The sequence below is a fragment of the Zea mays genome, chromosome 5 (assembly GCF_902167145.1).
Source record: "Zea mays cultivar B73 chromosome 5, Zm-B73-REFERENCE-NAM-5.0, whole genome shotgun sequence".
Classification (NCBI taxonomy): Eukaryota; Viridiplantae; Streptophyta; class Magnoliopsida; order Poales; family Poaceae; genus Zea; species Zea mays.
The window spans coordinates 113721355-113742664 of record NC_050100.1 but is presented as its reverse complement, the minus strand read 5'-3'; the positions used below and the strand labels follow the sequence as shown (position 1 = coordinate 113742664).

Here is a 21310-nt window from a genome sequence, read left to right as displayed (position 1 = left end):
GACAGCAGTTGGTCAAAAGTTGGACCAACTTTAATCAATCGACCAAGTGCTTTAGCTATGTTTTGCTTCTGTGTACCTATTTCGGGTCATCGAAGTTTGAAGGTTCGTGGTCGCTCCTGTCTTAAGTAGAAGCCGGACCATCCGCTCATGATGGTCGGACCGTTCGCCCGCAATCCGGACTGCCCGTGCCTCTGGGCCAGACCATCCGCGATGCTTAGATGAGGACCTTGGCCCCATCGCCTGTCTGTGCCTACCCCCAGCGTTGGAGGATCTGATGGTGGTCTTTAGCGTCTCTCTCCTGTCTGGCGTTCTTTTAGCAATGACCTTGAAAGTTGCCTAGAGGGGGTGAATAGGGCGAATCTAAAATTTACAACCTTAATCACAACTACAAGTCGGGTTAGCGTTAGAAATATAAACGAGTCCGAGAGAGAGAGGGCGCAAAACAAATTGTGAGCGAATAAAGAGTGAGACACGATGATTTGTTTTACCGAGGTTCAGTTCTTGCAAACCTACTCCCCGTTGAGGTGGTCACAAAGACCGGGTCTCTTTCAACCCTTTCCCTCTCTCAAACGGTCACTTAGACCGAGTGAGCTTCTCTTCTCAATCAAACGAAACACGAAGTTCCCGCAAGGACCACCACATAATTGGTGTCTCTTGCCTTGGTTACAATTGAGTTTGATCACAAGAAGAATGAGAAAGAAAAGAAGCAATCCAAGCGCAAGAGCTCAAATGAACACAACAAATCACTCTCTCTAATCACTAAAGCTTTGTGTGGAGTTGGGAGAGGATTTGATCTCTTTGGTGTGTCTTGTATTGAATGCTATAGCTCTTGTAAGGTGTAGAAGTGTAGAAACTTGGATGACTTGAATGTGGGGGTGGTTGGGGTATTTATAGCCCCAACCACCAAACTTGACCGTTGGAGCTCTGACTTGTGGGCCCGCCTGGCTGTCCGATGGTGCACCGGACAGGCCCTGTAGGTTGTCCGGTGTGCCACCCGCGCGTGCCCTGCTCCTCTGCGCGCGCAGGCGCGCATTTAATGCGTTGCAGTCGACCGTTGCGCGCGAAGTAGTCGTTGCTCCGATGTTACATCGGACAGTCCGGTGTGCACCGGACACTGTCCGGCGACTCACCGGACAGTCCGGTGAATTATAGCGGAGCGGATTCCCGAAGCTGGCGAGTTCAGAGTTGCTCTCCCTTGGGGCACCAGACACTGTCCGGTGGTGCACCGGACAGTCCGGTGAATTATAGCGGAGCTCCTCTGAAAATTCCCGAAGGTGAAGAGTTGGGCGTCGAGTTCCTTGGTGCACCGGACACTGTCTGGTGGCACACCGGACAGTCCGGTGCGCCAGACCAGGGTGCCTTCCGGGTTGTCTATGGCTCTTTTGTTTGAACCCTTTTCTTGGTCTTTTTATTGGCTTATTGTGAACCTTTGGCACCTGTAGATCTTATAGACTAGAGCAAACTAGTTAGTCCAATTATTTGTGTTGGTCAATTCAACCACCAAAATCAATTAGGAAATAGGTGTAAGCCTAATTCCTTTTCAATCTCCCCCTTTTTGGTGATTGATGCCAACATAAACCAAAGCAAGTATAGAAGTGCATAATTGAACTAGTTTACATAATTGTAAGTGCAAAGGTTACTTAGAGTTGAGCCAATATAAATACTCATAAGATACGCATGGATTGTTTCTTTATTTTTAACATTTTGGACCACGCTTGCACCACATGTTTTGTTTTAGCAAATTCTTTTTGTAAATCCTTTTCAAAGTCTTTTTGCAAATAGTCAAAGGAAAATGAATAAAATTTTGCGAAGCATTTTCAAGATTTGAAATTTTCTTCCCTTGTTTCAAATGCTTTTCCTTTGACTAAACAAAACTCCCCCTCAATAAATTCATCCTCTTAGTGTTCAAGAGAGTTTTAAGATATCAAATTTTGAAAATACTACTTTCTCCCCCTTTTGAACACAATAAGATATCAATTTGAAAAATCTTTAGTTTTAAAATTAGGTGGTGGTGCGGTCCTTTTGCTTTGGGCTAATACTTTCTCCCCTTTGGCATGAATCGCCAAAAACGGATACTTTGAGTGAAATATAAGCCATTTGGTACTACTTTCTCCCCTTTGGCAAATAAAACATATGAGTGAAGATTATACCAAAGACGGAGAGTTGCTCGGAGCGACGGCGAAGAATGAGTTATGGAGTGGAAGCCTTTGTTTTCGCCGAATACTCCAATTCCCTTTCAATACACCTATGACTCGGTTTGAAATTCACTTGAAAACGCATTAGTCATAGCATATGAAAGAGTCATGATCAAAGGTATATTTATGAGCTATGTGTGCAAAACATCAAAAGAAGTTCCTAGAATTAAGAATATTTAGCTCATGCCTAAGTTTGTTAAAGGTTTGTTCATCTAGTGGCTTGGTAAAGATATCGGCTAATTGATCTTTAGTGTTAATATATGCAATCTCGATATCTCCCTTTTGTTGGTGATCCCTTAGAAAATGATACCGAATGGCTATGTGTTTAGTGCGGCTATGCTCAACGGGATTATCCGCCATGCGGATTGCACTCTCATTATCACATAGAAGAGGAACTTTGGTTAATTTGTAACCATAGTCCCTAAGGGTTTGCCTCATCCAAATTAGTTGCGCGCAACAATGGCCTGCTGCAATGTACTCGGCTTCGGCAGTAGAAAGAGCTACGGAATTTTGCTTCTTTGAAGCCCAAGACACCAAGGATCTTCCCAAGAACTGTCAAGTCCCCGATGTCCTCTTTCTATTAATTTTACACCCCGCCCAATCGGCATCCGAATAACCAATTAAATCAAATGTGGATCCCCTAGGATACCAAAGCCCAAACTTAGGAGTATAAACTAAATATCTCAAGATTCGTTTTATGGTCATAAGGTGAGCTTCCTTAGGGTCGGCTTGGAATCTTGCACACATGCATACGGAAAGCATAATTTCCGGTCGAGATGCACATAAATAGAGTAAAGAGCCTATCATCGACCGGTATACCTTTTGATCTACGGATTTACCTTCCGTGTCGAGGTCGAGATGCCCATTGGTTCCCATGGGTGTCTTGATGGGCTTGGCATCCTTCATCCCAAACTTGTTTAGAATGTCTTGAATATACTTCATTTGGCTAATGAAGGTGCCCTCTTGGAGTTGCTTCACTTGAAATCCCAAGAAGTACTTCAACTCCCCCATCATCAACATCTCGAATTTTGTGTCATGATCCTACTAAATTCTTCACATGTAGATTCGTTAGTAGACCCAAATATGATATCATCAACATAAATTTGGCATACAAACAAATCATTGTCAAGAGTTTTAGTAAATAAAGTAGGATCGGCTTTTCCGACTTTGAAGCCATCAGTGATAAGAAAATCTCTAAGGCATTCATACCATGCTCTTGGGGCTTGCTTGAGCCCATAAAGCGCCTTAGAGAGTTTATATACGTGATTAGGGTACTCACTATCTTCAAAGCCGGGAGGTTGCTCAACATAGACCTCTTCCTTGATTGGTCCGTTGAGGAAGGCACTTTTCACGGCCATTTGGTAAAGCTTAAAGCCATGGTAAGTAGCATAGGCAAGTAATATACGAATTGACTCAAGCCTAGCTATGGGTGCATAGGTTTCACTGAAATCCAAACCTTCGACTTGTGAATATCCTTTGGCCACAAGTCGGGCTTTGTTCCTTGTCACCATACCATGCTCGTCTTGCTTGTTGCGGAAGACCCACTTGGTTTCTACAACATTTTGATTAGGACGTGGAACTAAATGCCATACCTCGTTCCTAGTGAAGTTGTTGAGCTCCTCTTGCATCGCCACCACCCAATCCGGATCTTGTAGTGCTTCCTCTACCCTGTGTGGCTCAATAGAGGAAACAAAAGAGTAATGCTCACAAAAATGTGCAACGCGAGATCTAGTGGTTACCCCCTTATGGATGTCGCCGAGAATGGTGTCGACGGGGTGATCTCGTTGGATTGCTTGGTGGACTCTTGGGTGTGGCGGTCTTGGTTCTTCATCCTCCTTGTCTTGATCATTTGTATCTCCCCTTTGATCATTGCCGACATCATGAGGTGGCTCATCTATTTGATATTCTCCTTCATCAACTTGAGCCTCATCCTCATTTTGAGTTGGTGGAGATGCTTGCGTGGAGGAGGATGGTTGATCTTGTGCATTTGGAGGCTCTTTGGATTCCTTAGGACACACATCCCCAATGGACATGTTCCTTAGCGCGATGCACGGAGCCTCTTCATCACCTATCTCATCAAGATCAACTTGCTCTACTTGAGAGCCGTTAGTCTCATCAAACACAACGTCACAAGAAACTTCAACTTGTCCAGAGGACTTGTTAAAGACTCTATATGCCCTTGTGTTTGAATCATATCCTAGTAAATAGCCTTCTACAGTTTTAGGAGCAAATTTAGATTTTCTACCTCTTTTAACAAGAATAAAGCATTTGCTACCAAAGACTCTAAAATATGAAATATTAGGCTTTTTACCGGTTAGGTTTTCGTATGATGTCTTCTTGAGGATTCGGTGTAGATATAACCGGTTAATGGCGTAGCAGGCGGTGTTGACCGCCTCGGCCCAAAACCGATCCGAAGTCTTGTACTCATCAAGCATGGTTCTTGCCATGTCCAATAGAGTTTGATTCTTCCTCTCCACTACACCATTTTGTTGTGGGATGTAGGGAGAAGAGAACTCATGCTTGATGCCCTCCTCCTCAAGGAAACCTTCAATTTGAGAGTTCTTGAACTCTGTTCCGTTGTCGCTTCTAATTTTTTTGATCCTTAAGCTGAACTCATTTTGAGCTCGTCTCAAGAATCCTTTTAAGGTCTCTTGGGTATGAGATTTTTCCTGCAAAAAGAATACCCAAGTGAAGCGAGAATAATCATCCACAATAACTAGACAGTACGTACTCCCGCCGATGCTTATGTAAGCTATCAGGCCGAATAGGTCCATGTGTAGGAGTTCCAGTGGCCTGTCGGTCGTCATGATGTTCTTGTGTGGATGATGAACACCAACTTGCTTCCCTGCCTGACATGCGCTACAAATCCTGTCTTTCTCAAAATGAACATTTGTTAGTCCCAAAATGTGTTCTCCCTTTAGAAGTTTGTGAAGATTCTTCATTCCAACATGTGCTAGTGGGCGATGCCAGAGCCAGCCCATGTTAGTCTTAGCAATTAAGCAAGTGTCGAGTTCAGTTCTATCAAAATCTACTAAGTATAGCTGACCCTCTAACACTCCCTTAAATGTTATTGAATCATCACTCCTTCTAAAGACAGTAACACCTACATCTGTGAAAAGATAGTTGTAGCCCATTTTGCATAATTGAGATATAGAAAGCAAATTGTAATCTAAAGAATCTACAAGAAAAACATTGGAAATAGAATAGTTAGGAGATATAGCAATTTTACCCAATCCTTTGACCAAACCTTGGTTTCCATCCCCGAATGTGATCGCTTGTTGGGGATCTTGGTTTTTCTCGTAGGAGGAGAACATTTTCTTCTCCCCTGTCATGTGGTTTGTGCACCCGCTATCGATGATCCAACTTGAGCCCCCGGATGCATAAACCTACAAAACAAGTTTAGTTCTTGATTTTAAGTACCCAAATGGTTTTGGGTCCTTTGACATTAGATACAAGAACTTTGGGTACCCAAACACAAGTCTTTGATCCCTTGTGTTTGCCCCCAACATACTTGGCAACTACCTTGCCAGATTTGTTAGTTAAAACATACGATGCATCAAAAGTCTTAAATGAAATTTTAGAATCATTTGATGCATTAGGAGTTTTCTTCTTAGGCAATTTTGCATGGGTTGATTGCCTAGAACTAGATATCTCACCCTTATACATAAAAGCATGATTAGGGCCAGAGTGAGATTTCTTAGAATGAATTCTCCTAATTTTGCTCTCGGGATAACCGACATGGTACAAAATGTAACCCTCGTTATCCTGAGGCATGGGAGCCTTGCCCTTAACAAAATTAGACAATCTTTTAGGAGTGGCACTAAGTTTGACATTGTCCCCCTTTTGGAAGCCAATGCCATCCTTGATGCCAGGGCGTCTCCCGCTATAGAGCATGCTTCTAGCAAATTTAAATTTTTCATTTTCTAAGTCATGCTCGGCAATTTTAGCATCTAATTTTGCTATATGATCATTTTGTTGTTTAATTAAAGCCATATGATCATGAATAGCATCAACGTTAATATCTCTACATCTAGTACAAATAGTGACATGCTCAATGGTAGATGTAGAGGGTTTGCAAGAATTAAGTTCAACAATCTTAGCACGTAAAATATCATTGTTATCTCTAAGTTCGGAAATGGAAGCATTGCAAACATCTAATTCTTTAGCCTTAGTAAGCAAATTTTCATTTTTAATCCTAAGGCTAGCAAGAGAAATGTTTAATTCTTCAATCTTAGCAAGCAAATCAACATTATCATTTCTAAGATTGGGAACATCACAAGCATTTGAATCAACCTTAGCAATTAAATTTGCATTCTCATTTCTAAGGTTGGTAATAACATCATGGCAAGTGCTTAGCTCACTAGATAGTTTTTCACATTTTTCTACTTCTAGAGCGTAAGCATTTTTAACCTTAACATGCTTTTTGTTTTCCTTGATTAGGAAGTCCTCTTGGGTGTCCAAGAGTTCATCCTTTTCATGGATGGCACTAATTAATTCATTTAATTTTTCTTTTTGTTGCATGTTTAGGTTGGCAAAAAGGGTACGCAAATTATCTTCCTCATCACTAGCATTATCATCACTAGAGGACTCATATCTAGTGGAGGATTTGGATTTAACCTTCTTCTTTTTGCCATCCTTTGCCATGAGGCACTTGTGGTCGACGTTGGGGAAGAGAAGACCCTTGGTGACGGCGATGTTTGCGGCGTCCTCGTTGGAGGAGGAGTCGGTGGAGCTCTCGTTGGAGTCCCACTCCCGGCAAACATGGGCATCGCCGCCCTTCTTCTTGTAGTATCTCTTCTTCTCCTTTCTTCTCCCCTTCTTGTCGTCGCCCCTGTCACTATCACTAGATAATGGACATTTAGCAATGAAATGACCGGGCTTACCACACTTGTAGCACACTTTCTTGGAGCGGGGCTTGTAGTCCTTCCCCCTCCTTTGTTTGAGGATTTGGCGGAAGCTCTTGATGATGAGCGCCATTTCCTCGTTGTCGAGTTTAGAGGCATCGATGGGTTCTCTACTTGATGTAGACTCCTCCTTCTTCTCCTCCGTCGCCTTGAATGCGACCGGTTGTGCTTCGGACGTGGAGGGGCCATCTAGCTCGTTGATTTTCTTTGAGCCTTTGATCATCAATTCAAAGCTCACAAAATTTCCTATCACTTCCTCGGGAGTCATTAGTGTATATCTAGGATTACCACGAATTAATTGAACTTGAGTAGGGTTAAGGAAAACAAGTGATCTAAGAATAACCTTAACCATTTCGTGGTCATCCCATTTTTTGCTCCCGAGGTTGCGCACTTGATTCACCAGGGTTTTGAGCCGGTTGTACATGTCTTGTGGCTCCTCCCCTTGGCGAAGTCGGAAGCGACCGAGCTCCCCCTCGATTGTTTCCCGCTTGGTGATTTTGGTCACCTCGTCTTCTTCGTGCGCAGTCTTTAGCGTGTCCCAAATCTCCTTAGCACTTTTCAATCCTGGCACCTTATTATACTCCTCTCGACTTAGAGAGGCGAGGAGTATAGTTGTGGCTTGTGAGTTGAAGTGTTGGATTTGGGCCACTTCGTCCTCATCATAATCTTCATCCCCTACGAATGGTACCTGTACACCAAACTCAACAATATCCCATATACTTTTGTGGAGTGAGGTTAGGTGATATCGCATCATATCACTCCACCTAGCATAATCTTCACCGTCAAACGTTGGTGGTTTGCCTAATGGGATGGAAAGTAAAGGCGTAAGTTTAGGAATGCTAGGATAGCGTAGGGGGATTTTACTAAACTTCTTACGCTCATGGCGCTTAGAAGTTACGGACGGCGTGTCGGAGCCGGAGGTGGAGGGCGACGAGGAGTCGGTCTCGTAGTAGACCACCTTCCTCATCTTCTTCTTCTTGTCACCGCTCCGACGCGACTTGTGTGAAGGGGATTTCTTCTCCTTCCCTTTCCCTTTGTTGCGGGACTCTTCCGATGAAGCCTTCCCGTGGCTTGTAGTGGGCTTGTCGCCGGTCTCCATCTCCCTCTTGGCGTGATCTCCGGACATCACTTTGAGCGGTTAAGCTCTAATGAAGCACCGGGCTCTGATACCAATTGAAAGTTGCCTAGAGGGGGGTGAATAGGACGAATCTGAAATTTACAAACTTAATCACAACTACAAGCCGGGTTAGCGTTAGAAATATAAACGAGTCCGAGAGAGAGGGCACAAAACAAATCGTGAGCGAATAAAGAGTGAGACACGATGATTTCTTTTACCGAGGTTCGGTTCTTGCAAACCTACTCCCCGTTGAGGTGGTCACAAAGACCGGGTCTCTTTCAACCCTTTCCCTCTCTCAAACGGTCACTTAGACCGAGTGAGCTTCTCTTCTCAATCAAACGGAACACGAAGTTCCCGCAAGGACCACCACACAATTGGTGTCTCTTGCCTTGGTTACAATTGAGTTTGATCACAAGAAGAATGAGAAAGAAAAGAAGCAATCCAAGCGCAAGAGCTCAAATGAACACAACAAATCACTCTCTCTAATCACTAAAGCTTTGTGTGGAGTTGGGAGAGGATTTGATCTCTTTGGTGTGTCTTGTATTGAATGCTATAGCTCTTGTAAGGTGTAGAAGTGTAGAAACTTGGATGACTTGAATGTGGGGGTGGTTGGGGTATTTATAGCCCCAACCACCAAACTTGACCGTTGGTGGAGGCTGCTGTCGACGGGCGCACCGGACAGTCCGGTGCGCCAGCCACGTCACCTGGCCGTTGGGTTCCGACCATTGGAGCTCTGACATGTGGGCCCGCCTGGCTGTCCGGTGGTGCACCGGACAGGCCCTGTAAGCTGTCCGGTGTGCCACCCGCGCGTGCCCTACCCCTCTGCGCGCGCAGGCGCGCATTTAATGTGTTGCAGTCGACCGTTGCGCGTGAAGTAGCCGTTGCTCCGCTGTTACACCGGACAGTCCGGTGTGCACCGGACACTGTCCGGTGACTCACCGGACAGTCCAATGAATTATAGCGGAGCGGATTCCCAAAGCTAGCGAGTTAAGAGTTGCTCTCCCTTGGGGCACCGGACACTGTCCGGTGGTGCACCTGACAGTACGGTGAATTATAGCGGAGCTCCTCTGAAAATTCCCAAAGGTGAAGAGTTGGGCGTCGAGTTCCCTGGTGCACCGGACACTGTCCGGTGGCACACCGGATAGTCCGGTGCGCCAGACCAGGGTGCCTTCCAGGTTGTCTTTTGCTCTTTTGTTTGAACCCTTTTCTTGGTCTTTTTATTGGCTTATTGTGAACCTTTGGCACCTGTAGATCTTATAGACTAGAGCAAACTAGTTAGTCCAATTATTTGTGTTGGTCAATTCAACCACCAAAATCAATTAGGAAATAGGTGTAAGCCTAATTCCCTTTCAGACCTTCCTAGAGAGAGTTTCCTTTTTACATCAGGGACTCGAGCGCTAATGAGGACACCCTTTCCCTTGTCTTTATCGGCCACCTCTATCCAAACCAAGACTTTTTTACCATTCAGATCCATGGTGTTGACGGGGAAAGGTTAGTTATCCACCTGCATTTCTTGAAAATTGAACCGGCCCTCATTAATGGTCGATTGTATCTGACGATGAAACACATTGCAATCATTAGTGGCATGAGAAAAGCAATTATGCCATTTACAATAAGCTTTCTTTTTTAATTCATTAGCAGGTGGAATGGTATGAGTCATTTTAATGTTGCCACTTTTTACTAATTCATCAAATATTTTCACATTTGGCAACATTAAATGTAAATTCTACATCATCTTGCCGATTCTTTTGGATCGGCTGTAGAGAGGTACATGATGATGGTTTGGCCTTGGCTAGCCAAATCATCTCAATGGCATACACCTCTTTTGGCTCATCGTTCGAGCTACTTTGAGCATAATTGACTAAATTAATATTGTGATGTGCTGACTTAGGTGTATCTTTACTCCGGCTCTCACAAGCCAAAGCCCGCTGATGTAATTGTGCTAATGTAAAAAATGGGACGCCCCCTAATTTTTCCTTTAGATAATATTGCATCCCATTAAGGGCTAGCCCTACCGCTTGCTTTTTTGCAATGTGGATTTGGAAACATCGGTTTCTAGTGTCCTGAAACCTCTAGATATAATCATTAACCGTTACATCCTTTCCTTGCCATAGGGCTACTAAATCGACCACGCCTAACTCATAATCCCTAGAGAAAAAAATGATCATGGAATTTTGCTCTAAATCCCTCCAAGAGTAAATAGAGTTAGCTGGTAAGGTTGTGTACCATCTGAAAGCAGTATCGATTAGGGATAATGAAAATAAACATACACAGAATGCCTCCTTATCGGTCAATTCCCCTAATTGCTGCCTTATATGCTCGTGCGTGCTCCTGCCCTGGTCACCCGAAAATTTTATAAATTGGGGTATTCTCGTCCCCTGCAGGTATGGGTCGTAGTCGAATCGACTGTCATATGGCCTCCGATAAGAGTAGCCTGCCCCATGGGACATGTTAACTCCGAGTTTGTCTCGGAATGCCCCAGCTATCACCTCTCTTACTATTTCAATGGAGGGCGGTGGCAATCCACTAGCCCCTTGGTCCATATGTGTGGTTGCTAGTGTATCATTATGACGCTCCCTTGTCGATAGGTTTGGGTTATGTGGGCCATTATTGTTGGCTCTATGTGCCCCATATTGCGTGTTGAATCTATCCGGCCTCCTGGGAGCTAAAAAGGACTCATACCACGTGTTGGTGGAATTGCATCATGATTTTGAGGTAGAGAGAAGTTATGCTTGGGTGGGTAGGGGGTTTGTTGATAGTAATTTGCATATGGTTCTGCATACCTTGCTTTGGATGGTCTGACGTAATAGCCAGACGGTTTAGTGGTGTACTCGGATAGTCCATGCCTAGAGCATGACGATCCGGAAGTATACTCGGAGGGTCCGCGTCTAGGGCCATATAGTCCGAGCATGTTAGTCATCCCTGGCGCGGGTTTCGGTGGTTCGTCGTAGGCTGTGTAGTCGATCGACGCTGAGCGGACTGTACGGCCTCAGGCCCGAACTGTCTGGCCATGCGCAGGGTCGTGGTGTTTTCCCACATCGGTGGTGGAGGCTGTGTTGGCGCATGTGTTTCTCTAGTATGGGAAGTCATCGATATTCCATAAATTGGTTGGGACTGTGAGTGCCCATTTGCGGTCGATGATTCTTGTGTGGCGTCGATGTCGTGAGATGGGAAACTAGGAGCAACAGATTTCTTAAATACGCGTGCCATTCTTTCAAAGTCATTTTGTATACCCCCAACTATTTATTGAAATTGCTCCCGTTGTTCATCTACGTAAATCTTAAGAGCATGAACGTCGTCGAATTTACTTATAGTGGGTTCGAGTGCAGTGGGTCAAAGATTTTGCCGGACGAGATTCTGGTGTCGGACGACCTTGAAATCGGCCAAGAACTTCGTGTCGACTTCTGCCAGCATCTTCTTCCTAACGTTCTCTAGCTTGATATTCCTCAACCGATAGGTCATCCGTAGTCGGTTTGATGATATTGTTAGGAGAGACATCGGAGTTATCTTTTGAACCGACCATAAGGGGTTTATCTGATAAATCTAATCTCAGAGTTCCCCAGTGGAGTCGCCAAAAGGTGTGTTGGCGCCGATCACTGAAGAGGTGTTCCGCTTGGCGGGCTCTCTGTGGCGACGCGGACGATCCGCGGGCTAGGGCTGGATGGTCCGCGACCCAGCGATAGGAGTGAGTCTCCATGGTGTCGAGCTGACGGTCCGTATCTGTTGGGCGGACGGTCTGTGCGTGCGCAAGGGTGGCGGCGTTCGCCAACAGCACCTGGATCTCGTCCCCTCTGGAGGGACCCCATTAAGGAGGAGAGATCATAGGGTTGTCTTTGGGTCGGCAGGCCACCCAAGACGCCTTCAGACGACGTAGAGTCAAAGAGAGGTGAAGATGAGGTGGGGAAGACTACGTTACTGTTACTCTTAGGACAAGAAAGTAAAATGAATTGATAAACTGGTTGATTGGTTCGATTGTTGGTTCCCGCAATCAGTCGTACCTCTTAATATATAGGAGGGAGGTCTGGACTCGTTCCTAGACGTTCCCCGATAGAATCCGCGAGTTTAGATGTATAAACACGTATGGAAAAATGAGTTTAATCGTTTGATCTAATCCTATATAGATGGACCTGCCTGGACCGTCTGGCTTCTCACAAGTGGCACATATGGTGCTCAACAATATGCTTTTGTATAAACCTAGTTAAAATTAACAAATTTGTTTTACATGGTTCAACATATGACGCATGTATAATTCATGATACACATTCAGTGACAGATTCTTGAGATGATTTGCACCGGGTACTTTTGTTTTCCATTTGTTTGTTGAAAGACTGCTTGCCCGGTTGCCCCGGCTGGCTGCAAGTTGCTTCAAATTTTGTAGACCCGGAGCTGCATATGTACGTACAAAACGAGGATGTAGCAGCCCTGTTCTTCAAGGATACGAAACACTGATTTATTGTTTAACAACGACGCCTCCATTAGTCCGTTAGGTCATTCTTAATAAAAGTTTTATAACCATTAAATACGGTGACACATCATCACAATTAGTGATATGACAAAACAATTAAAAAGAGATATAGAGAGTTTTACAAGAGGTGGTAGAGTTTTATAGGATAAAACTCTGTATAAATGATTAACTACTTTAAATTTGATGTGACAGCATTAAAAACAGTACATCGACTCATCTTAGAATGACGTCAGTATCCACATTAGGTCAATAATAACAATGACGAATCAAATTTTATTTATAAGACGATCAAGAAGAAGAAAACGTCATCACCCTATGAGTTCAGTACATCACACTTTCACATGCAATTTAATTTCAGTTGCGAATGGCAAAGCATATATTGTTACTAAATTAGCAACTCCATTCAATTGTATTACTCGAGAAGAATAGCCAACCTTCAGTTTCGTTCAGTTCTAGTCTCCATCGGCAACACCATGTGCACAATCAGAAAAGACAACACTACAAAGAATAATGCTTGAGCTCATAAAACACTACAGTCATACTCCTAGCTTTGTATTCCAGACTTCATGATCTTGGACAGATCACGTTACAATCATGCAATCTTGGACGGCCCCCCCATCTAGGCACTTGCGAGGCTCCCCTCCACGTTGCAAAGAGAAGACGTTGGACGTTGTGCGCTGGGTTCGTAGGATGGAGGCCGAAAATAGCACAGACTTGGGCGAGCGACGATTGTAGTTTGGAGCGGTGTGGATAGATATGTATGGGTTCCACGACCCGATACTCAAGGGTTATTTACTCTATTAGACCTAATTTGGAAACCCTATTTTCTCAAGCGATTTTTATTTTTTAAGTAAAATTAGTTTAAAGGAAATTAGTTTAATTTTCTTTAGAAAATAAAAATTTCTTGGAAAAATAGGGTTACCAAACTAACCCTCAGTGTTAGTTTGGGAGTCCAAAAATCGGAAGGGATTTTAGCCCTCCAATCATCTCTAGTTTTGTGGCTTTCAAACTAGTTCTTAGGGTATATATAGGCTAAATATTCTATTCGTATATTTTTTATTGTGCAAAAATCTTCACCCAATAGGTAAACAGGTATTAGAATGTTCCGCCATCACCCATTCCCGTTAACCTGTGGGTATAAAATACCCAATATAAACTTAACCAAAAACATGAATTTGAGCTTTAATCATCCATTTTTTTACTATTTAATAACTTTTTGGGCTATAGTGTCATAGAAGGCTTGATGACCATGTAATAGAACATATAATATGCTATGTAGCACTATTCTAGTGTTGCTACTTTATTCAATTATCTTTGGTGTTGTTGAATGTAAGGCTGGGCAAAAAATCCGTAACCCGAAACCCGAACCCGAACCCGAAATACCCGAAACCCGAATTTTGTTCGGGAATTTCGGGTAGCAACTTGCAAAACCCGAATTTAGTTCGGGTAATTCGGGTATCACAATCGGGTACCCGAAATACCCGAATTACCCGAACTTTAATGTGTCATGTACTCATGTTATGCTTAATTATTAATTTGTACATTTATAATTATGTGTATGTGTGCATAACTAGTGATTGTAGATTGCTTGTGTTTTATATGTCCATGTGTATCATTATTCAAACTATATTTTTATACTAATTTAATAGGGTGTATGTGTTTTTATAAAGGTGACACAATAGTTCGGGTAGTTCGGGAATACCCGAACCCGAACCCGAAATTTCGGGTACCCGAAATTTCGGGTATTGCAAAACCCGTTGTAATTTCGGGTATCGATTCTCAAAACCCGAAATTTTAAAAACCCGAATTACCCGACCCGAAATTTTCGGGTAACCCGAACGGCCACCCCTAGTTGAATGGATGGTTACGTGATGCTAGAAATTTTGTAATGACATTTAGATGGATATACTTGACATTTGCATAATATAATATTTTGATAGATATTTAATCTTTGTGGGTATGAGTGACCTAACGAGACCTATATCCACATAGATATGGGTATAGAAGTAAATTTATAAACATTAATGTATATGGATGATTTGACGGAGTTATTTTTTTATAGTAGGTATAGATATGTGGTAATAATACCCTACCGATGAGTATTTAACTATTGCCATCTCCAGGCGTGGAGAGGTTCTGGCGTGAAGAAGAATGCTTTTGGGGGGATTGGGGGTGTTCAGTAAGAAAAAAAAATAGCTACTGCAGAATAGGTGGGAGGGGTGAATCAAAACATGCCCGCCATCGTTGGATTAGTAAAGGAAGCGCAGGATTTAAAGTGCTCACGTAAGCACCTAGCCATCGTGAGCGAGATTTTTGCAAGAGTGGCATCGCCTTCATCGCGCTTCGCAGAAATGACAAACATGTCAATTGACCAAATAACATTATAATCGCTCATGTTTTCAACATATAGTATTGGCCCTAGTTGATAGGGAGTTGTGCCCCTCCGTCTGTCCTCTCCTTCCTCCGCCACGCCTCACTGCTGTTACCAGCGCGTTTCCTGTTTTTCTTTCCCGTCAATCCCACTCACGTCTGCAGCATGCCAAATGCGTCAGGCACGACGCCGTTGAGCCTATTCGCGAGACGTCGAGCTCCTGCAGACCGTGCACCGCGGCAAGCGACTCTAGCAGTGGCCCAGCGAACGAGGATGGCGCTTCGGCTCCCAGCCAGCGCCGGCGCCCGCCGCGCCACCGCCGGCCAGGCCAGGCAGGTCCCGCACGTCGTCCACGCCGCGACGCTCTCCCTCGCAGTCGACGCCGTCATGACGCCGACAGTGGTCGCAACTCGCAACAGACCTCCATCGCCGTGTTGCGGCAACACCACTCGCAGCTCCTCCGTTTCCGTGTCGCCTCCCACCCTGCCCACGAGCGCCGCCTCCTCTCCTTCCTTGCCCGCGGGACCTACGTTACTGGTGGCCGTCCCCCAAGGGGAGCTTAGGAAGGGCTCGTCGACGACATCGAAGAGCGAGGACATGGGATCTAGTGGTGCCCCAACGTCGGCGTCGGTGTTGAGGAACAGGAGCTCGTCCTCACCGACCATCTCAATGTCCTCCACCAGCAGCTCGTCATCGTCCTCCTCCTCCATCGACGGCGTGCGCAGCGGTGTCGTGGGCGAGAGCCCCACTGTCGATGTGGATGTCAAGCCTCGGCTGCTGATGCTGCGAGTCGTCAGGGCCAACACCGGTGTCGGCGCCGCCCACCACAACGGACGGCGGAGGCGGCGTCGAGGAGGGAAACTTGTGGCGAGTGCTGTGGGTGAGCGAGTTGCAGTGGGTCAGCGCCGCGTGGTTGTGCTCGCGGGTGTGAGACTGTGAGGTCGTGAGGATGAAGTGTTGGGGTCCGCGTGGCTGAGCGCTCCACCTCTTCCGCGCAGCACACCCCTTGAGATGCATCGTGAGGAGCCACGTCGTCACCGCCCTGTGGAGCGATTTGCTGCGGCTCCCGCTCGCACAGGTCGTGCTGGCCCACGCCACGGCGAGCGATCGCCGTGCTCCAGCAGCACGCTGTCGAGCTTCGTGCAGCCGTGCACAGGCGCGAAGCGCCAAGCTGGCCTCGGCTGCGCGTGTAAAGACAGACCGGGAGGAAGATCAAGCAACTCGCCGCCGCCGCTATTAATCACATGTTTAGTTGTTCAATGCTATATGTTCAAAGCGTGAGGCATTATAATGTTATTTTTTCAATTAACGTGTTCACGATGCCCATGGTCAGAACTCAGAAGCCGCTTCTTGCTGGTGTCATGATTGCAAAAATCTCATCGTGTGCACAGGATACATGCCCTTTTCTATATTCCTTGCCGCAGCCCGCACAAGCTTCATCGGACGGTTACCAGGCTGTCAGAGACACGACACCTCACGTCCGCTGCCACCTCTCTCCTTCGCCGGTCGCCGCTCCAGCTGAACTTGAAGGAGACCGACGGATCGATGGCGGCCGCCGCGGCGGTATACAGGCGGGTGCTGAAGGCGGTGCAGAAGCACGTCGGCGGGGGCGCCACCAAGCAGCATTTCCGCGACTTCGTGGCGGCCGAGTTCCGCGCCCCCGTCGGCTCGAAGGCCGACGCTAGGGCCAGGCTGCGGCTCGCCGGAGATTACGCCTACCTCCTTACCAGCGTCCAGCACCACAAGGTTTGTGTAATGACGATCCGGTGTGCAGCGTTTGGTCTGTGTTGTGCCTCTGGTAACGACATGACCTGCACTCTTTCCTACGAGGGAGGTCACGTGTTCGATGGAATGCCAAGGAGCGGCTGCGTTGCGTTGCTTAGAGTAACTTAACGAGAGATCACTGTGATGAGAACATTGGGTTAGAGTCTCAGAGGCAATTGGCCCGAGTAATTGATAGCTGTTGGACGATCCAAACCCAATTCCCAATCGTTGCTTTGGTAATTAGTGGCACAGTATGGCTCATTTCAGTCTTAGAGTGTGGTCGCATGGTGGTTTAGTCGCTCATCTCCCTGATTTGACCTGATTAGATATATCTTTCCACACTGAGCTTGTCCTCGGTTGCACTATGGGCTCCATTAACTCTACGTCTTGCTTGATTGTCCAGGACCTGCTGTTGTCGTACAATATAGCTGTGGACCGATCCGACGAAATGAAGAAGATATTGAACAAATCCGCTGCCAGTGTAGGCCTCCAGCTCCCTGATGTCTACCAGCCATGAGGGCTTCTTTTCCTCACGTATGTGTGATCCATGATACTGCCATTTAGCTATGGAATTTCATTTTGTGTCCTACATTCCATTTTCCTTGTTTCCAATTCTACTCTTCTTTCAGTAACGAGAAATGTCATTGGTTTATTAATGATGTCATTCAACAATGTATGGATTCTTTCTACTGAAGTCAATTGCCAATTTGCTGTAATTCGCATAACACCTAGATTGTATTACATCTCTGGCCATTCCTATCCACTGTCCCTTCCGTTTTATCAATCCGACCTAGCATATGACACAAGAAATCGATCAACTTGTTTTGATACATCCACAATTCTCGTTCGCAACGTTTATAAGTCGAACGACTTGCCGGGCGTTCTGGCTGACTGACTTGAGCGATTAATCACGATTAATCACGATTAGTCGGACGACTTGGCAATTAATTGTGATTCGTCCAAATCGACTTGAACGATTAATCGCGACTAGTCGGTAGTCATGATTAATCGGGCGACTTGAAAACATTGTTCGTTTGAGATCAACATTCTCGGAAAGATTAAAATGCAAAAACATGTACATTATATATTCAGACCAACACACTGCTTTAAAACATTTTCAATTTATTATGTATCTTATATGTTGCCTACCCCAATGGGATAAGAAGGCTCTGATGTTGTGTTGTATGTATCCTGTATGTTATAATGAATCACGTCAACCGACAAATCACAATGTCCATATCTACAAACAAGTCCCTAAATATACACAGGTAAAACAAAGCTATCTTCTCATTCCTTAATGGTGTGTTTGGTTTGTAAAGTCACTCTATGCTTCATTAGATGATGCATCATAAGTTCATTCCATCAATTTTGGTGGAATCAACCCACCCCTCATGTATATACTAATTATTAGCTTCTTAGAAATGGGGTGGTGATGGATCAACTTATTCTATTCCACAAACCAAATAAAAAAGTGAGGAGTGAGAAAAAGATGGATCACTTCATTTCTCAAACCAAACACACTCTAATAGACTTGGCAGTTGTATTTGAACTATTAGTTTATTTAGCATCACCCTCACCTGGTGGTTCTGCGTTAGCTTCTGCAGATGCTCGGGTTGCAGTTGTATTCAGACTGTCAATTTCATGTCCTCACTTGTTTCGTTGTTGAATACTGCAGTAGCTCATGCAGATGTTCCAGCAGCTTCATTTCCTTGTGCCCGAGCTATAGGAAAATGCATTTATTTTATGCCAGCATTTCTGTTCTTGTCATTTGAACTCTCTTCAAAGGAACCATAGTCTATGTTCTGAAGTACCGTTGGAATCTGCAGAATACCAACAAGTACTTCTTTTTCTTCCATGTCTAGATCAATCTTTTCCCTTGGGTTTCTCACATCTAGCCTAATGTATGGAGTGTAGAAGCCAGGCTTCAAGTGCGCCCTCACCTACCCATGAACGGAAATCTTTCATCGGAGCCTCAGAGGTGGTATCTTGGTAAAGAACACTTCTGAGAACTTTTCTGCAATGCTTTTCTGGTAGGGATTGTCCTTGTCATAATGGTATCTAAAGTTTTCATATGTTGCCTGCAAAATATGTAAGTAGTAACTGGTATTAATCAAAAGGATTGGAGGTTGTAAGTACTAATACGATTACAGTAGACATTGCAACTTATGGAATTCTGCAGATCATAATCAACTTAATATTTTGGATAACGTAAGGAGGTTTATACATGTAGTACATGTTGTAAAAATACATTTTGCCCTTTTATTTTCATTATGTATGTAGTATGTCCAGTCTTTGCATTTAATGACATTTTTAAGTAGAGGTTTCCCCATGCCAAAAGGTAATCCAATTAAAATATTTGGTCGTTACAAATATAGTTGTTAAGGCGGCAAGGCGAGGTAAGTTGACTGACCCTCTTTTACCTTTTAAGCGATAAGGCGTAGGCGAGGCGACGCCTTAAATATAGTTAAAAATAGAAAAAAATATTGATATTTGAAAAAGTATTTAGGATAAAAACATTAATAAAGAAGAGGAAAAGATAAAAGAAAAGAAAAACTTAGTCTCTAGCCTACAAATCAGCCCAAAATCCCACTAGCCCAATAAAACTAGATTAAGCCCATTTTCTCTCCCTCTCTCCTAGACCTCTCTCTCTATCTTTTCCTAGCCACCACATAGATTAAGCCCATTTTCTCTCCCTCTCTCCTAGACCTCTCTCTCTATCTTCTCCTAGCCACCACACTCCCGATTTCCCCCTCCCAGTGACCTAGCCGCCACACTCCTGATTTCCCCCTCCTAGTGACCTAGCTGCCTCACGCTCGACTCCTGACTCCCAGCGACCCAGCCGCCTCCCCCTATTTCCCCACTGGCATCTCTCCCTCTCTCTCCTCGTTGGCTCCCTCTCTCTTGTGTCGACCGCTGCTGGAGGAGCCTCTAGAGCCGCCGCCTCGTCGCTGCTGGAGGAGCTGCCGTGCCGCGCTGCTGGAGCCACCGATGGACTCTCCCACTCGCCTTACCAGGTGTAAGGCGAGCAGGATGCCTTACGTCGCCGGGCGCCTTACCGCTTAGACGACGCCTCGGGACACTTAACAACTATGGTTACAAATCCCTGTTACTTTTACTGTATCCTATTATCTACCAGTACGATAAGATGAATGAACCTCTAAAGAAAGAGATGGACGACTGTTCGGCTCCCGCCCTCCCCTTCGGGCGGCTCTTTTGCTTCTGCCCTATCCGCTCACCTTGCCAACGATCCTCCTTCTCGCATCCCCGTCTCTGCATTGGCGCCCAGTCCAGGTTCGACGGCCACCTCGCCCCCAGTTTGTCCATCTGTTCCTCGGTCGTCAGGTCCCTCTCTCCATCTCTGCCTTCCTAGGAGCTTGCTGTTGGATGGAACAAGGAGTTGCGCTGGAAAGGGAGTTCGACCAGTTTGACTGTGTGTTCGTTTGTAGCTGGTGCTGAGTCGCTTCCCTCATTCAAAGATGTGGTCTCCAAACTACAGGTGAATCGTGTTGGTTCATCCAAGCCTCCCAGGCCACTCTGCTCTGCCTCTGAGGCAGGGGCAGGGCCGACGGATCTTCAAGCGGAGGATGGTGGTGGTTGGATGCTGGTGGTGTCCAAAAGTTCAAGGAAGCAGGCTCAAAGGAAACAGAGGATAGCACACTTGGTGGAGTTGAATGGGCGATGCTTGAAATGGTTGGCGAGAGGTCACTTTGTAAGATTTTGCAAGCAGGGGACGAGGTGTTTTTGCTGCAAAGCGCTTGGTCACAGGTCCTACAATTTCCCAGAAGGAGATAGTTTGCAGGCGACTCGGCATGCTGTGAGGGTCCTTGTCTGGGAGTGGTTGACCCCGGAGTTTTTTCGAGAGCCTGCCTGTCATGGCTTTGTTCTCAGAACTTCGGTGTGGCTGCGACTCAAGGATCATGTAGGAAGACGAGTGTTGAAGCCCAATGCTGTTTGGAGACTCAAGGATCACGCAGGAAGGCGAATGTCGAAGCCCAATGCTATATGGAAAAGAATTTCTCCTTCTGGTGTTGAAATAGGAGGTTCATGGTGTGTTGTGTCGGAGGTTGCAGCACCCTCGAATGGCTTGCACCAGCAGGGTCAGAATCCTGTGAGTGCTGAACCAAGAGGGGATGATCTCTCTCCCCGGCCATGATGAAGACGATGGTGGAAGAGGCGAACCTCGTTGGATGTCTCTAATCCTGCTCGGGACCCTCCTAGCCTAGTAGGAAGGGATGAGATTCAGAGAGATGTGAATTTTGTTCCTGCTATCTGTAGGAAACGGGTGACGCCTAAGAAGGGGTGAATTAGGACTTCTAAAACTTTTACTAAACTAGGCCACCGTTAAATCCTTAGAGCAAAACCTATGCATATAATCAAACTAGAATGTGCAAACTAGTTTTTGTCTAAGTGTTGCTATCTCTACTGCAATGGCTAAGTTTCAATCTACACTAAGTAAGTATGTATATAAGATTGAAACTTAAATGCTTAATATAA

The 21310-nt window shown here is 45.3% G+C and overlaps 2 protein-coding genes across 2 annotated transcripts; both read left to right on the top strand.

Annotated features, from left to right (window-relative positions):
- The first annotated feature begins 16501 nt into the window (after positions 1–16501).
- LOC100279036 (uncharacterized) lies at positions 16502–17532 on the top strand. Its single transcript, NM_001152100.1, has 2 exons — positions 16502–16798; positions 17220–17532. The coding sequence occupies exons 1-2, from the start codon at positions 16598–16600 to the stop codon at positions 17331–17333; spliced, it is 315 nt and encodes a 104-aa protein (NP_001145572.1). The 5' UTR covers positions 16502–16597; the 3' UTR covers positions 17334–17532.
- A 1996-nt stretch (positions 17533–19528) lies between these two features.
- Positions 19529–21061, top strand: LOC100384740 (uncharacterized). The gene has a single exon (NM_001177205.1). It carries the CDS (start codon positions 20415–20417, stop codon positions 20967–20969), a length of 555 nt encoding a protein of 184 aa, NP_001170676.1. The 5' UTR covers positions 19529–20414; the 3' UTR covers positions 20970–21061.
- Positions 21062–21310: the final 249 nt, after the last annotated feature.